Below are 18,324 nucleotides of genomic sequence, written 5' to 3'. Positions count from 1 at the left end.
CTTTTTTATTTAAAAAATATTTAGTTTATTCACAATGAACAAATACAAATTTAACACTAAAAAAATCTAACTCACATTTTCATACACAAAAATCAATATTACAAAATTAAATGAATAATGTAATGCAATAGTGGTAACTTTTAATTAAATTTAAGCTGCATGAAGGGAAAATATAGCATTTACATTTACTATTGCAATTAGAGAAAGCTATAATTAATAAGAAAATGATAATATTTGTATCAAGCAAGTAGATTTTTTAGAATAATAACGTACCAATGAAAAAAATGTTTGTTACATTTTTTATAGCACAAATTTAGAAGATAGTGTAACTATTTATAAACAATTTTATTTCCAGCAACAATATAACTTTCAGTTAATTCTAAATTTGAAAAATATTAAGTTTAATGTAAAAAGAAAGAATGAATGAATCTAGTCTGAAGACTTTCTCGAGAGTCACCCTCAGACAGGGATTCATACAAGGGAATTTTTCTGTGAGGGGTCTGATTTTCGTCCGAAAATACTGACCCCTCGTGATCCGAAAATCCCCTGAAAAATTGAGGCTTTAGAGATAAACCAGTTTCACATAAATATATTTAAAAAAAAAGTAAATTATAACTTCCAAATTCAAGCGATATTACAATAAAACACAACACAAGCTATAAAAGATCACTCGCAAACCAAAAATATCATTAAAACAAAAAGGAAAGAACCAGTAGCAGGTAAAACTCCAGACTACTCTACAAAAAAGGCACCACGCCACACTACATTGAAGCCTCCCGCGTCCATAGCTGCATGCATATCTCTCCCCGTAAAGAGCTTTGTAATTCTAAGTAATAATTGAAGAGCCTCAGCGGCATCTATTGAGTTATTTAACATGTACTAGAAAGTCTATTTTTAGTTGTGAGAAAGGTTAAAAAAAAGACAAACTCTCTCTTACTAAAATTTTTATATTGCAAAAGTTTTTGTGAAATTCATTAGTAGTTTAGTTTTTAATGAGATTATCTGTTGCTTCAATATAAGAAATTTTGTTATTACAATTTTTTTAATCCTGTTACATTGTGAGAAAATTAAATTTTTGAAAATTTTAGAATGGCAATTATACTAAGTTTAATTATTTTAAAGTGAAATTCACCTCTTTTATAGTAAATACCTACTAATGTTTCACCATTAGAAATTTCGATTTTTAAATCTAGACAGGTAGCTTCAAGTTGATTTTCGTTTGATTCAGTTAGAACTAAATCTTTTGGATAACAATTAGTAACAATATTAGTATTATTTAAGTTTAACAAAAGTAAGTCATCAATATATCTCCAACCACTTATTAAATTGTATTTACTAATTAAATTACTAAATAAAATTTAATTATTTTTTTCTCTCATAAAAATGTAGGAAAATATTGGCTAAGGAGCTTGAGAAAATTGTTCCCACTGGAATTCCCTTTACTTGTTTATAGAAATTAATTCTGTTAAAAACGTAATTTTCGACAATATTAAATTTACATAATTCTAGCCAGTAACTTTGTGTATTATTTTCATTTAAATATTCGTCATATATAAAAGTACAGACATCTATTATTTTTCATAAGGTAGAATAGTGCACAAATTTTCAAATTCATATTAAGTTTATTAATGTTATCTTTTAGAAAATCCAAAACTTGTTACTATAAATTATAAAGTTATCTTCATCTTTAATTTTATTCAGGATAATTTTCAAGTATTTAAAGAAATTTTTTCCCGTATAGTAATTATAACTGCCAATGATCTAAATTTTAATTGTTTTTTTTTATGAAATTTTGCTGATGGGAACAAATAAGGGTAGTTTAAAGAGCAAGTCTTAATTTTAGTTTTTTTTTTTCGCGAAAGCTAATATTCTTTTATCTAATTCCCTTTTCCTGGTATTCTTTAAAATGAAAGTTGTATTAGAGTTATTTACATTAATTGTTTTCTATAATAATATTTAGACATTAAACAGAAATTATTTGCCTATTTATCTATTACTGTAATAACAAATTTCTCTTTAAAATTTTTTATTTCTTTTTTTTTAATGTTTTGCTAAAGAAAATCCCTTGTTCTTTACCTCTGCCAATATCTACATTCATTTTTGTCTTAATTTCCTCTAAAATTCTCACTTTCCATTCTCCAAAACCTTCCGAAGGCCTATGGTATTTTCTAGACAATTTTGAAATAAAAATATCGAAATCTTGTCCACTAGAAATTAAGATTTTTTAATATTTATTTTTTCAATCAATCTAAATTTGGTCTCCCTTTCCATTAAATCTCTTAAAGAGCTAATATGGCCTTTATTAGCATTTATATAATCGTTATAAATTTCTTTGTTACAATTACAATCCGTTTTGTTTATTTTATCTAAATTTTTGCTATATTTATTGTAATTACAAATTCGTTTTCTTAAAGTTGCTGCATAACTAAATGCTATTGAAACAATTGCCTTATCGTTTAAAGGAAAAAATTCTTTTCTGTTGTGTACAATTTTAGGTTTTTGAAGCTAATATCCAAAAATCTCACCATAGAACTCTTTATTTAAATTATTTTTACTTTTAAATAATAAGTCGTTTTTTCCAACATTAAGTCTAAATTTAATTAGATCTAAAATTATAAATTTAGTAAAAGAATTTTCAAACTTTATATCTCCAAATCTATTATTCATAAGCCATTTAATTTTATTTTTTCTAAAGCTAAAAATATATTTCCTAATTTTATGAATGTTCTCACTACTATGATCCAGATTACAATAATTCTAAAAATCCTCAGATATAATATGATAATTGTCGCCTCTACCTTTACCTCTCTTAAATCTTTTGCTCTAGTTTTCCTTATCCAGAAAATGTTTGAAAATGTTCAATTTGTTATATATGAATATATTATTTAAATCTCTGTAACCTTCTCCATTTAACATACTATTGAATCCATAAGAAAACAAAGTTTTTAAGCTATAAATATAAATATTTTCCAATATGTTGTTTAAGTCAATAATATTATCTTCCAAAAAGTATATATTGATATTATCAAAATTATGGCATTGAATGTGTAATAGTTCATAGTCAAAAGTCTCATTTTTCATAAAATTTTTAATAGTAGATCTATAGTTATTAATTATTTTATTAAGTTCAGTACTAGTTTGTCCTATATAATTTAAATCACATTCTTTACAATTTATCATATATATAAGATTTCTTGTTTTTACAAAGCATCTGCAAGTTTGATATTTCATTTTTAATTTGTTCTTTACCAGCTACTGGACAAGTTTTACGCTTTTTTGTTACCGCAGACTCGATGTTTTTTTTTTTTTTTTTTTTTTTATAATTTTTTGAACAAAACAGTTGTGCAAGTAACTTTTTATTCGTGAATGCCCCAAGCATAAAGCTGTCCACAGTGCCTCTTGTTAAAGCGTGCGATGGGCCATGCGCTATGTGAAATTGTTTAATTGACCCTTGCATACTTTTGTTAGATTAGTCACTGAAAGAAAATCTCTTTAGCCTCAATAACTCGGAATCTTAGGTTCAAATCCAAAAAGAAAATTTAAAAAAAGATAATTCTAAAAATATTTCTAAAGTTTGCATCTTTTGCACACAATGCATCTTTTATCTGTCCAGTTTAGAAAAGGTTTATTTTAATTGAATTTCATTATGAATGCATTTTTTTTTATTAATTCAGTTAATTCTAATATTTTTGAAAGATAAAGTATTTATTATATTTTTAAAGCATCAATATAAATAATGTGATCACATTTGTAAAAATTTCTATGAAAGCATAAACATGTAATTTCATAACAAATGACTAGAAGCAACCTTTCAAACATATATACATATATCAGCAAAATATATAATGCAAGAATAGAAATATAAATCTTTTCAATCCCTTATTAAATTCTAGAAATATTTCCAGCAACTTAGATGCTAACTCAATATATATTTCTTTTTCATTGCTAATATTATTTTTTTACAGAAAAAAAAAATTCTTCAAGTAGAGGATATGTACAAATAAATATTGTGTTAAATTTAAACTTTTTAATTGTGCAAAACATACATACATATATATACACACACACACACACACACACACACATATTATATATATATATGCACACATATATTATACACACACACGCGCGCACACATATATTATATATATATGCACACATATATTACACACACACACACACACACACATATATATGTGTACACATATATATATATTATATATATATATAGAATAAATCATTCAAAAAATTTTTTCAGAAAGCATTCTAATGTTTTTTTAGCATTAGATTAATTTAATTTAATATTTTGTGTAAGGTTATGCTTTCTTTTCTTGGGAACTAGAAGCCATTTAGATGGATGACCACATGATACTCGTTTGCTGCTTCTTGTAATTCCAACAGGTGTTCAGGCAATGGATGTAGGTTGCACTCTTATAGCTAATCCAGCCTTTCTGTTTAGAGGAACCTTACTACTTAGAGTTGCCAGTATTGTTTCCCACTGCCCTTCAGATGTTATTTTTTCGAGAAACCTTGCAGCTTTTTCCAAAACTGTTGGGGAAAAAAAAGTTGCAGAAAATCAGTTGTAACTTCAGAGCACTTTTGTGGCATTAATATTACTTATTCTAACACCACAGTTTTTTACTTTTAAAACACACTATCACAGAACTTCTAGATAGATTTCTATTATTCACAGATAACTTTTATTTAAAAAATTTTAATATCCTATAATAATAATTTAAAAAATTTAAAAAGAAAAAAAAAAGATTTTATTTTGAAAAATATATCTAATTATTAATACCTAAAAATGAAAATTCTTTTATCTGGAATAACATGCTTCTAGAAAAATGTCAAATATTTTACCTTTTAATATTTGTATTACGAATTTTTTTTAATGCATTTGGTAAGATTCTCAAGTTGGTGAAGTGGCATTATCTTGTACATGTAAAGTACAAATCTAAATATTCTTCTAATTTGTTTACAGCTTATGTTACGGAAAAACATTCAAATTTTAAAAGTTGTTGTCACTTAACAAATAACTGTTTAAAAACAAAACTTGTAATAAGAGTTTCTTACCTTGTTCAGAAGAATCAAATTTTTCCCAAAGCATCTGTAAATAATTTGGTCCATTTTTCAAGCTATTCTTCCTACTGTGAATTTTTATTACTATATGAATGAATGTTATAATCTGAAGAACGGTTTACTATAACTTAAAGAGACTCGGAAGTGTAAGCAGGAATTCCTTCAAGAGATTCACTGTTCCTATTAATTGTTGGAATTTCACAAGCATCCAGTCAAAATAGTTGGTAAAAATTCAATTGATGTAGATTCTTCTCCAAGTGCTAAATAGGTTATTTGATGTTTTTCTCTAGCTTCAATTGGGAGAAAGTTTTTACCTCCAAAATTGTGATAATAAACAGCAAACTGATACTTGCAAAACCTCCCTAACCTTCCAGAAGAGCAAGAACAGCAGGTGCTTTAAAACATCAACAGAGTACACTTCATTATCATGCAGAACAAAAAATAGACATTCATTAGATTCCACATTTTTAATATGCTCTGGTTTGATGAGATTGGTTGAATCCAATGTTCCTTTCTTCCTTTTTTCAAGAAAAAGCCTTGGTGTTACATTTCACGAATTAGCAAATTCCTACAATCTTCTGCTATAATAATTTCCCAGTGAGGTAATAACATTATACGACTTCACTTGTGATAGAACATCCTTGAATATCCTTATGGCCACTTCTAAGAAGTTATTGGTGTTGTGACCTCTGATGGTTTCATCTCGAAAAGCAAGACACCACAATTCCAACTTCTGAGTAAGTAATGATTCCATAATAGAAAAGTTGGAATATAAAGATTAATTACATTAAATTATGCAATTACATTAAAATATGCTTGTTCTGCACTAGCTGATGTCTCGGTATACATTATTTTCTGAAACTGAGACATGAGTTATCTCCTATAATAATTTGGCATTCCATTTTTAGAATCCTAAAGCCATCTCTAAACAACCTGCCCTACTTGAAAAATGCAAAGGTAATGTCGACTTTTAGACCAAATTTTCTTTAAAGCAGAAACTACATCATCTAAATCATCAGTAATGAAAGTTGTAGACCCCCTTTATGATAAAAAGCCGTTTCTTTTAAAATGTTCAAAATCAATGCAAAGCCTTGTTTATATGAATCTTCTGTCTGACCTTTTGTAATTGAGCTTTCCACAAGTACTGCTCCTGCAGCAATGGGTGCCAACATGAATGTCACAGAATGACTTTCGGATCACAGTAATTAGGAAATCAACAAAAATAATCTCTTAAGATGTTGGTAAGTTGTGAGATATTTTCATAATAGGGGTCACAATTGCAACAGCAAAAAAATTATCTTCATAGGCAACTTCTATATTGCAACTTCCATAAGCTGTTATTTTTTCCTTCAATTTCCGAAATAAAAAGCATGCTTATTTCAATAGTTTAGAAATATGAATTTTTCCTTCACAACATATAAACAGATATAATCAGCAAATATCTAATATAATAGGTAAAATCTGATAAACAATTCAGGAAGTAATGACTTAATAACAAGAAATTTAAAAAGTGTTAGTGATCTTCCAAAGACATATGTAATCTTCAAGTTAGAGAATATATAGTAATAATATTATATTTACTGACAATAACATTTGTACGATATAAAAGGCCATTAATCACATTATGCATGCATCACTTTCCTAAAAACCTCAAATTATCTATTTTTTTTTCAGCTATCTAAATAAAATTATCCAGTATAGCTCATAAAATAATTAATCATAACTCTTTATTTTTATTCTATCCTAATTTTTAAATCACTCACTGAAAGCAATATTCACTTTATTGGTATTGTTCTTGTTTATCCTCGCATTTCAAATTATAAGTGTTAATGGATATGTATAATACATACAAATATATATAACATCATATATGTCTTAATTTATGATTACACACAGATAAAAATTAAACACCACTGATCTAATGAAATGACGAAATAAATACTGCTAATCATCAAAATAATAGCCCACTTGGATCTCAAATTTAGAATTTGCAACTTACTTTGATCATGTCAGGTCCATTTCAAAATCCCAGATAAAGAAGTCTCCATTTTTCATACCAATATTCAATTGTTCTTCGAAGAGGATTAATCCTACTATTTGCCAGATCACTAGGCTGTAAATCTGACTTCATCTCCAAAATTTCTTCATGGTATTTGGCTGCTTCTGCTTCCCATACCATCACTAAAATAATCCTCGAATTGTTTTCTGCAGTCTCCAGCAGGAAGAAATCTTAAAGTCTCAGCAGTCATAAGACTGTGTTTATGAAATGGAAAAATAGTAACTATTCCAATTAATCTCCTCTGAAAAAATTGAAAGAATAATTTTGAAATTGATACACTTCTATCAAATAAATGAAGATGATCTGATGCAGATAGTGGATTTAAAGATTAAATTCCTTAAATTATTTATTTGTGAAAAAAAATGGTCAAATAAAGCATTTAATTAATTATAAGATCAATAACTCTAGTTTATTTTCATGATGAAAGTCTGGACTAAATAATTAGTTTTAATCTAAATACTGAACTTATAAAGAATTTTATTTTATGCATTTTTTAATGACAAATTTTTAAAGACATTAATTTTTTTGGATAAATATATGAATTAACATTTTACACACCATTAGCGATAATTTGATTACACTGTCAAATTCTGGAAATAAATATTTTATAATGAGATAACTGCAATTAAAAAAATAATAAACATAATATCTTCAACAACTTTTATAATGCAGATAAAATAACTTAAATAATTTATGATAAATAATTTAATCAATTTAATTAATTGCAAATATGAGCTTAAGAAAAGCAATTTCTAAAAATCGTAAATTTTTAACTATAAATTAAAATTAGCTTACTCTTAGAAAATCATCTTCCTTTCTCATTCGTGTAGTATTTAGTTTTATTTTCACCCTAAGAGAGGCAAGGCATTCAGCATTTTTTGAAAATCCTTTCTTATTTTTGGTAAATGGCACCTTATTGAATGAGCTATGTTGGCATTCAAATTTTTTCCTGCAATAAAGCCAATAAAAAGCAATTTATATGAGTCCCCCATGGGGTGCAAAATATATCTTTGCCAAAATTTAAAGCAAAAATTTATTCCCTAATTACACTGCAGAAGCTAAAATTAATTTCAAAAATCAACTTACTAGCAAACAAATCTTTGTCCTGAAGGACACGATTTTCTACTGTTCCATTTGGTATTTGTTAAATTTCCAAATTATTTTACCCATTTGTTGATATCATCCATTGATTTTAAGTTGCACCTAATAGTAATTATTTTATTGTTTTCTACTATTTCATTTTCGAAATTCGAAGGCAAATTCTCGACAGTTATACTCATACGAATATGCTCAGTCAAATTATTTTGTCAAAAAATAAAAGATAAAAAAAAAGGATATATTATCTATACTTATAATAAAGCTCAATGTGTGTGTGTGTGTGTGTGTGTGTTGGCGCTCTACAGGCCAGACCGTTTGACCTACAGCTACCAAATTTGGTACATGTATATCTTGGTGGTCGGGAATGTGCACCTGGGGTCCCTTTTTCGAATTTTTAAATAGAATTTTAATCATTAATAAAAAACTAACTTTCCCGCCATAAAAAATATTTATTTCCCCATCGCCAAATGAGTAAGGCTTCGGTTTTTCCCCCCACGCTATTGAGGTTAGGCTTAATATTTTTCGACCGACTATTTCAAACTATTCTGTTTATTTTCTTAATGTTTGATGCATTTAAAATTAAACATTGTTAATTAATCTATCTTTCAGATTCATTCTGAAGTACTTTTGAATTGAAATAAAACAGAATAAAGGAAATTAAAAATTTCTAATATGCATAGCGTAGAAACTGGCGTAGAAAAATTTACGCATTTGCGTTACCATAACTGGCGTTAAAAGTTCACGCATGCGCATTGTTTTCTGATAGTTGACAATTATTTTGAACGGATGCGGACTTCATTTAAATTATTTTTAGATTAGTTGTATACTTCTGTAATTAAATTGTATTTATGTTAGTTGTATATTTTTTGTATAGGCTTATAATTTCAAATACATAGTTTTTTTAAGTAGTTTTTTTTTATCTGTTTTCGACCAACTATTTTAAACGATTATGTTTATTTTCTTAGTGTTTGATGCATTTAAAATTAAACATTGTTAATTAATCGATTTGCTCATGATGAATCTGAGAATTTTGTTGACAAATTCTTGAAATATTACATAAATTATTCTTTTATGCCCATAATGTTTAAATACTCAGTGACTCTGTTTTCAGTAATCATATTATAAAAAAATGCTTTGTTTCAGTAAAAAATATTACTATATTAATTGCAGATTAATCATTTTGTCTTTAATTTAATGCATAAATTCTACGGGAGCTAACAGAAAATTAGAGAGACACATATTACGTTATGACTGAAGGCGTTTATAATATTATGAGTGAATTGATTATCAAAATTTGAAGTTTTAAAATATTTGATGAAAAAGCTATTAAAGTAGAAATTGCATAAAATATTTAATTATTAAAATTTTAATGAGCATTAAGATTGGCGAACCGACTGGTCGCTAAAGGCGGCTAGTATATATATAAATCGGGGGGGGGGGGGTACTTTGTTCTGGATGGTCTGGATGTCGCCAATTTATTTATCCTTTATATCGCCAAACCGGTTACCGTTAATCTCCACACAGCTCTCTCTGGTAAACTCTGCGTGATATAGTATGCGCAGTAACGTATTCTTTGCAGCGCATTGTACATGGATTTGCAAAGGATGTATCACTGCGCATGTCTAGAAAACACAATAAGGCATTTGCAAAGAATGTATTACTACGCCTTATGGACTACAGAGGAAAGCAAATAATTTTTATCTTTTGAAGTTTCCATCTTGCTCAAAATTAGTCTCACTTTTCCTTGTGGAATTCTTTTAAGCACAGTGACAGATAACTGTTTTTTTTTTTTTTCTCCGTGTGTACTTAATTGAACTGCAAAATAATAATAATAATAAATATAAAGAACTTCTGAAGATTAAAAAATAATGTACATATATATCACTTATATAAATCTGTATAGAAATGTATAAAATTATATTTTAAAAATAGTTTGTTAGTATTTTTGGACGAATTATGTTGAAAATGATTCATATTCCCTAAAATGCTGTAGAAGCTACATTTTCATATCAATTTCTTCACTGATAAAATTTGTGAAAAGAAAATTAATTCTTTACATATAAAATATGAAACACTAAAGCTTTCTTATTTTCCACACATGATATGATACTTTTTCCACTATTGATGTATTCACACTTCTATATCTACTAATTCTTGTAATAAATGCTTCTATTAAGATTAATACATATCAAAGTTTTTTAAGTAAAACATGGACATTTAAATTACAAAACAATAGAAACCTATACTTTTCTCAAACATTATGTTAAAATATAAATAAGCTAGATATATATATATAGTTACTACGTAGTATTATACATAATAACAAATATTAATATTTATTGTTTACGAGCAGGGCTGCCGCGTAGGTATTAAGCGCTCTTGTTCAAATTGAAATTTGGCGCCCCTTCATGGGATTCTGTTGCACTCTTATAAAGTGCTGCAAATTATATGTGAAATACTCTTTTATAGTATTCAAAATTTGACTTTCGAACTGAAAAGCTTTAAAATTATAATATTAAAACACGTTTGTCTTATTGTTTATTGTTTTTTATTATTACTTAAATTATCTTATTGTTTTTTTATTATTTCATAAATTTTAAAAACAAGACAAGGATAAAACATTTTTTAAGTAAAATATAAGAATTAGAAAATATATTTAAATATGGATTCCCCTAGCTTTAGCAGCTACAAACGCTCGTATCAATTCCTTTTTATTTAATTTATCCAAAATTTCGTTGTCTATGGATATAATTGACAAGTCCGGTAAGCTCTCCTGCGCCATGGTAGATCGCATGTAGTTTTTTATAATTTTAAGTTTTGAAAAACTTTGTTCTCCAGTAGCCACCGATGCTGGAAGAGTTATAGAAATCCGTAAAGCTACTCCAATATTTGGAAATGTATCGGTAAGATAGTTTTCATAAACATCGATAAGATAGTTTTCATTTAAAATATCAATAAGTGGCATATCCTCTTTGGTAAAACATCGCAAAGATAAGGGTATTCCCTGTTAATTCACGGGCATACTCACACGGAGGTGCCGCCACCATCATTAGGAAAAAAAAAAAGCAAACTAAATAACGACGTTCAGCCGCAACAGCTTCACAGCACATAAAGAATAAATATATCTGGATACAAAACATTCCCAATTCCTGTTGTTACATGTTACAAATTCTTATATTTTTAACACGTTCCGTGTGGTAGCACGAACTCTAGACGGAACGTGTTTTTATTGTTCGTATCGGCAATCAAATTTTATTTTACACAAACGAAAACAACCCGCAGGAACGAATATGAAAATAAAACTGAATTAAAATATAAAATAAAAATTAAATCTCATTTTATTGCTTAGAAAATACAAAACATGCAAAATTGCTAGCGTATGATTAACAACTTTTATTTAAGTAACATTAAATAAAAAAATTATAAGTACTATAAATTTTGGCACCCCCCTGGCCCAGGCGCCCTTGTGCTGTGAACAATTTTGCCACCCCTACGCAGCGGCCCTGTTTACGAGAAGTAATGGAAAAGAAGAATAAATGTTCAAAGAAAATGATGGAAAAATCTTAAGAATTTTCGAGGTAAATAGATTTGATAAAATATGTCATAAAAATTTTTACAAAAATAGACGATTTTCCCGCACAGCCTTGGACTTAAAGTCCAGAAATGGCGGCATATCGAAAAAAAAATTATTATAGAGGCCGCTACAACTGAAATCGAGGGGGGAGTTGCCCTGATGATACGATTATTTGCCATTGTCCTATTGGTCTCATATGATACTGAAGTAGGCATGGCTTTTTATTGCGCTCTGTAATTCTCTCTCGTGTGTGCTCTGCTTAATAGATACAACAAGTGTAATTACTATCCTCTCAGCCAACTCGCTTGAAGTATTTGTAAGGAAATGTTAACGCCTCTGACACTCATTTATTAGCATAACATTAGCATAGCGAATTTTTGACAGTGATTGGTTAGGCTAGGATTCTTTTGAGAAGTTTCAATTAATGGAAATGGACGCTCTCGATTGCAAAAGTGGCTGATATTTTAAGTATAAATAAAATTGAATATTTCCAATTTATAAAATATATTTCTCAAATAAAACTTATTTCGCATAGATTGAAAAACATATTTTACTCTATAAAGTTGCATAAAAATATCTGTCATATATTTGATTTTTACTACATATTTAAAGATATCTTGTGATCCAACATCTAACTGACATGGGTGACCAAACAGAATAAGAACATTTGGATGGAGAGCCTTGACGTTCTGCCTGTAATCTCCATTCCTTAATACTGCTGTTGAAAAGTGGCTGAGCACACATAATACAACATAATAAAGTAGTGCAGAGTAAGATAATGTTGGTATTAGCTGTTATTTAACCCTTCAAGCACCGGAGACGTGTTTCTCTGCAAAGCAATTCCATTTCAAGACGGGCGGAAACGTGTTATTTGGCCCTCTTCGGTTGCCTTGAAAAATGGGCGCAAACAGTTTTTTCCTGCTTTTCCTGGTTCATTAATTAAGAAATGGGTTTTATTTTATATTTAAAATTTATTAAAATATCAATTCATTTTAAAATTGAATTTGAGATGAAATTTATTTCCAATAAAATTTTAAAAATATCATTATTTTTTTTCTCTGTAGTGCTATAATATTTTATGAAGAACAAATAATAAATGCACGTTTTTAATAATATTTATGGCACAGTAATTCACACTGAAATACTCATGAAAAAAAATTAAAAACAATTTAAATGAAACTGATTTTAAGGAAATGGGGATCCACAACTAGTTATATATAATCGCTGACAGATTATTCGTAATTCCAATTGAAAAAAATAACTATTTATGAGCTTTTGAATGAAATAAAGCTAGTAATATGGTAAGTGGACTTGCATAATATACTTGTGGTGTTTACAAACATCGCATAATTAATTTTCGCAATCACCTGACACTTTTTTTCACGTATTACAAAAAAATTAGTTGAAGAAAATATTGTTTAGAATTCGTGATGCAAATATTTTAATGCTTTTAAGTTGACGTATTTTCCGTGAATACGTGAATTTAAATTGACATATTTTGCGTGAAAAGACTCAAAAATAGATGAAATAAAACAATTGAACCTAATGCTGCCAAATTTGATTTGTACTTGCTATTTGCACAGTAAATGTTCAAAAAAAAAAAAAAAATTCAAAACTGAAATTGTTATTTAAATAGAACTTATTAAAGTTTTGATCCATCGAAAATTTCCCATTTTCTTTTTTCTCATAATGATATAAATCAAACCGAAAATGATGTAAAAGTTTTAATAAAAAAATATTAAATCCATTACATCTGCAAAATAGTTTTCAAAGTTATTTGAAAAATGTGATAGCCTACATAATTAAATACGAAATTTATTGAAATTAAATTCTTATTCCAATGAGGAAGGTTGGACAAGGGTATGAATATTCGAAAGTAGAACATGAAATTGATTTTATAAATTTTAATGCTTTTTCACTAAAATTCATTTAAAAAAAATTATATATTTTTAGTGATTTACTGTCACATTGGTTAAAATAACTAAAGCAGAAATTTCATCGAAATCAAATAATTTTATATGTAATATCATTCATGTATTATTATATTCGGGATATTTTTAGGATATTACAGAATTAATCAAACATATAATTATATATCTAACATATATTAACAAATTATATATCTAACATATAATTTAGTTTGGAACAACTTAGCATTCAATGAAAGTAATGTTGAAAATTTGCAGAAATACATCTACAATAGAGTATCTGATAGCAAAGAGGCATTTGTGAGAACGACCTTGCAAAAAATGTCTTATTTTATATATACCATCCATATTCTTCCCTTGTGTAATGTAGTGTTGAATAATTTACGAGGTAAAGGTGGGGAGATGGTTACAGAACACATGGTTCACGCAGGTGAGCTATACCACAAACAGTTTTCTTTGATAAAACAATGTTAATTGATGTCTTTGTTAAAGATTACAATGAAACGGAGAATCACGACAGTAGCAGAGTGAACATGTGCTATTCATACTAAATACTTGAAGATGAAATTCATTCAAAGTAAATTTGGAGCAATGTAATAAAATGTGATTGAATTTTACCATTTTATTACAGGTATCATTTCAGAAAAAGAACCGTGAGAAAATCGGGTTAAGATATTAAACACACACACACACACACACACACACAAAAAAAAAAAAAAAAAAAAAAAATTGCTTGTAAAAAGATATTCTTTTCAAAATGACAGCCTAAAATATATATAATTAAAAAATTTGGATTTTTTTTCAAATATTAGCATTATAAAAATTATTAATAGTGTTAGTTATATTTAACAATATTAAAAAAAAAGTTTTTCTTAAAAATTATAAATTAAATTTTTTCTTAACTTTTGCAATTTAAACAGTCCAATCGAATTCTACTTTTCCTTGGGAAAAAATACGTAACTGTCATTTTTTTTCTTTTAAGCTGTTGACCAATTTGCACAAAACTGGTTTCTGAGTTTTACGCTAAAGTGTTATAATATAAAGATTGTATTGAATTTTCTAGTTTAAATGAAACACTATTAAACTTAGAGGGAAAAGTATATAACAGTCCTTTAAAAGGAATCTATATTATAAAGTCCCATAAACTGATCTATAAAATGTAATGATAAATTAATGAGATCATGAGCAAATTTGAAATAAATGAGAATTTGGAAAAAGCATTTTTTTTTCATATGAGCTAAATTGCATGTTATGTAGAAGGAAATAACTGGTAGAAGTTTACGACAAATATTTGCATTATTTTTTGAACATTCGACTCTATTAGGAATGAAAACCAAGTGTATTGAAAAATGGCTATAAATACTTTTTTATCAATAGGAATCCGAGGAAAGAAAAAAAAACAAAAAACAATCGACCCTAAAAAGATTTCTACAATTTCAAGTAGTATCATAATACTAACTTCAAACATATGTGAAAATGAATTTTGAAAAAAAAAGAAGTCATATTTTAGGGATTGATTTTCAAGGAAATGAAAAATTAGGGTTCGTGATAGTAATGATAGTAGTAAAATGAATGCCGGCTTGATAATTGAAACAAAATGCTAAATGCAAAATAAATTTTCACCACATTTTTTTTTATTTAACTTCGAATTTATACTGGATTGTGTTCTGTAAGTGATTAATGATGCACACAAATAAACTACTGATTTTTGAACAAAATATAAATTAAACAAATCATATATAAATATAAGGAAATTATTCTAATATAGGTATTTTAATTTCTTCTAGATAGGATTCTTTGAATAAGGAAATGATTAAAAAAATTGTATAAAGAATCAGCGCAAAAATTTTAGATGAAAATTAGTAAAACCAAATTTGAAGGTTGCTAAGTTGATACAAACATATGCTTCTAATCATTCCCCATAGCATTAACATCGGTTTATATTCTGTTTCGTCTTGGTTTCATTGAGAAATATGGCAAACATGAAACCATTTAATTTGGAATATTCGAATGTTACATTTTCGGCTATACACTTTCTGGCATTCATAATTTTTATATATATAAAAAAAAAAACACCTACATGTTAACTCTGATATTTACAAAAGATTGATTCTAAGATAGATTGTGTTGAAACACTGAAAATTGTTTTCTTGCCAAAAATGACTTTTGATTCAAAAACAAAACTATATTAAAAGTGACTAATTACTTTTGATTCAAAACAGACATAAGATATTAAGAAAAAATCTTTTTAAAAAACAAAACTATATTAAAAAAAAAAAAAAAGCAGACAACTTTTTTTTTTTGAAAAAGCATTTTGCTTTATTTCATGGCAATATTTTAATGACTTAGTCTCTTAAATATAAATAAATAACTAAAACTGCTATGAGCCAAATACAGTTAATATCGCTTCATATCTCACTAAAAATTGATTCTATCAGTTTAAAATTAAAAAAAAAAAAAAAAAAATAGTTAAAAATTCCTTTTCCTTTTTTTCAATTTTGAGCTCAAAATTAAAAGATCCTACTGTTATTAAATGTAGGAACACCCTTAAAATGATATTTTCAAGCTTTTATATAGATGTTTTTATTCCAAAAGCTTGGATATAGAGCTTTAAAAAGTTTGTCAAAGAATGGCCGAGGTATATATACTACTCTATAAAATGAAAATGACATTAAATGGTGAGGCTTCATAATTACGATGTAAAATTTTCATCATTCAGTGTAAAAGATGTCTTAAATTAAGTCTCTAGAAAAAAATAAAGTGTAGACGACACAATTTTTGAAAATTAATATGCGTTCGAAATATTTATATATATGTTTGGATTAAATATTACTTATATTATTTGCAGAAAAAGTGTAAATGCGTAGCATGAGTTTATATTTCTAAATGCTTTTCTCCATTTTTATATAATATTTTTGATGAAAAGATAACTTGTGGCATAGTGCCTTTTGTAAAAATGTTGGAATAAAGAAATATATGTAATAATCAATTTAATTACAAAAATTTTAGTTTAAAAATTTAAAACCTCTAATGCAAAATATTTTTTCCCTTTAAAAGATGTGGCAGTATTTCGAAAAACGAATTCGGATCACAGTTTAGTTTGGAACTACCTATTGGCAATATGAAAAAAAAAAAAAAAAAAATTGGGGAGTAAAGAGCGGAGGGGGGGGGGAGGAGAGGTCAGTCAGTAAGATAAGATAACCAGATAGATTTCAATCCAGTCTCCCCACTGGGGTAACTGAACCCCCGCGGTTTTTTCGAACCCAGGGAGGTATGAGATAGGGAGATTTGTCAAAATCTTCAGTTGTAATTTTTTGACAGTTGCAATACACCCTCTGTATTTCATGTACGAGAAGGTAAAAATACATAAGTGAAATTCAAAAGCAATTTCAAATAAAATTGTTAAAAAAAAAAAACACTTTTTTAATGAAAACACTTTTATATGAATTAAATATTTCAAAATATATATTTCGAATATTCTTTTATAATTATGATGTCATATAAAATTTACAAATGGTAAGCAATTAGGAAATCTACTAGAATAATGTTCCAGAATACACAATTTTAATTTGAATAAATTCGATTGCATTGCCTGTGTAGTTAGGTGGAAGTACAAAATAAAATAAAATGTCGCAAAAAAAAACCCCTCGAGAGCTTGGAGTCCCTTACTTAAAGATAGATGCATTATTTTGAATATTTATTGCTATAGATTTTTATACTGTTTACAGGCAATATTAATTTTTTTAAACTTTGAAATAGGAAACAAGAACTTAAAGTTAATTTTTTTCAACTCAAATTTTGCTTTTTCTCTAATTGCGTTAATTAAATTGGTTTTTGTGTTTCAATAATGGATAGATAATAGAATTAAAATCTACGAACAAAGCTTTCATGTGAATTGCAAATTTTTACAGATATTTTAGCTATTGATAGGGGATATTCAACTTTAAAGACATTTATGGTTCTATTTAGAATTTTTATCAATTAATGCAAAAATACTTAATGCACAGAAAATGTCTATAAAAAAAGCCAGAAATAAATACTGTAATTTTATAAATATGAAATAAAAGATTGTGTAAAATTATCTATTTGAAAAATCAAAAATTCATTGAATTTTAGTAAATTTTTTACTTTAAGAAATTATTATAAATAAATTACTAAGATAATTTTGGAACACTATATTAGAAATTTAGATATGTACTTTAATTTTTGATGTTTCGATAATCTATTAACCCCCTCAATATTATTTATTTATTTTAAATAAAAATTAAACAAAACTTATGTTAAATATACAATTTATTATATACACTGTAAATTACAATTGATTTCTTCTAATAAATGCAGCCACTTACAACTCCCATTTCTTTTTCCTTCAGTTAATATTGACACCATCAGGGAAGTTTCATCTACTCGAATTACCTACAAAAACAAATAAATTAAATTTAGATTAGCAATTTTTTGTTAGTTTATTAAAAGTGAAGATTCAACGAGGTATTTATGTCTTCTAGAACTACCTATATAAACAAATAAATAAAATCAGAATAGCAATTTTTTTATTAGTTTATTAAAAGTGAAGATTCAATGATGTA

The 18,324-nt window shown here is 27.0% G+C and overlaps 1 protein-coding gene across 1 annotated transcript; it reads right to left on the bottom strand.

Moving 5' to 3' along the window:
- Window positions 1-4,315: 4,315 nt before the first annotated feature.
- On the bottom strand, window positions 4,316-5,833 carry LOC129956699 (uncharacterized). The gene is made up of 3 exons (XM_056068630.1): window positions 5,652-5,833; window positions 5,074-5,144; window positions 4,316-4,548 (listed from the first exon to the last, which is right to left on the bottom strand). The coding sequence occupies exons 1-3, from the start codon at window positions 5,831-5,833 to the stop codon at window positions 4,406-4,408; spliced, it is 396 nt and encodes a 131-aa protein (XP_055924605.1). The 3' UTR covers window positions 4,316-4,405.
- Window positions 5,834-18,324: the final 12,491 nt, after the last annotated feature.

The sequence above is a fragment of the Argiope bruennichi genome, chromosome 11, assembly GCF_947563725.1.
Source record: "Argiope bruennichi chromosome 11, qqArgBrue1.1, whole genome shotgun sequence".
NCBI lineage: Eukaryota > Metazoa > Arthropoda > Arachnida > Araneae > Araneidae > Argiope > Argiope bruennichi.
This window is presented reverse-complemented; position numbering and strand designations above follow the sequence as displayed.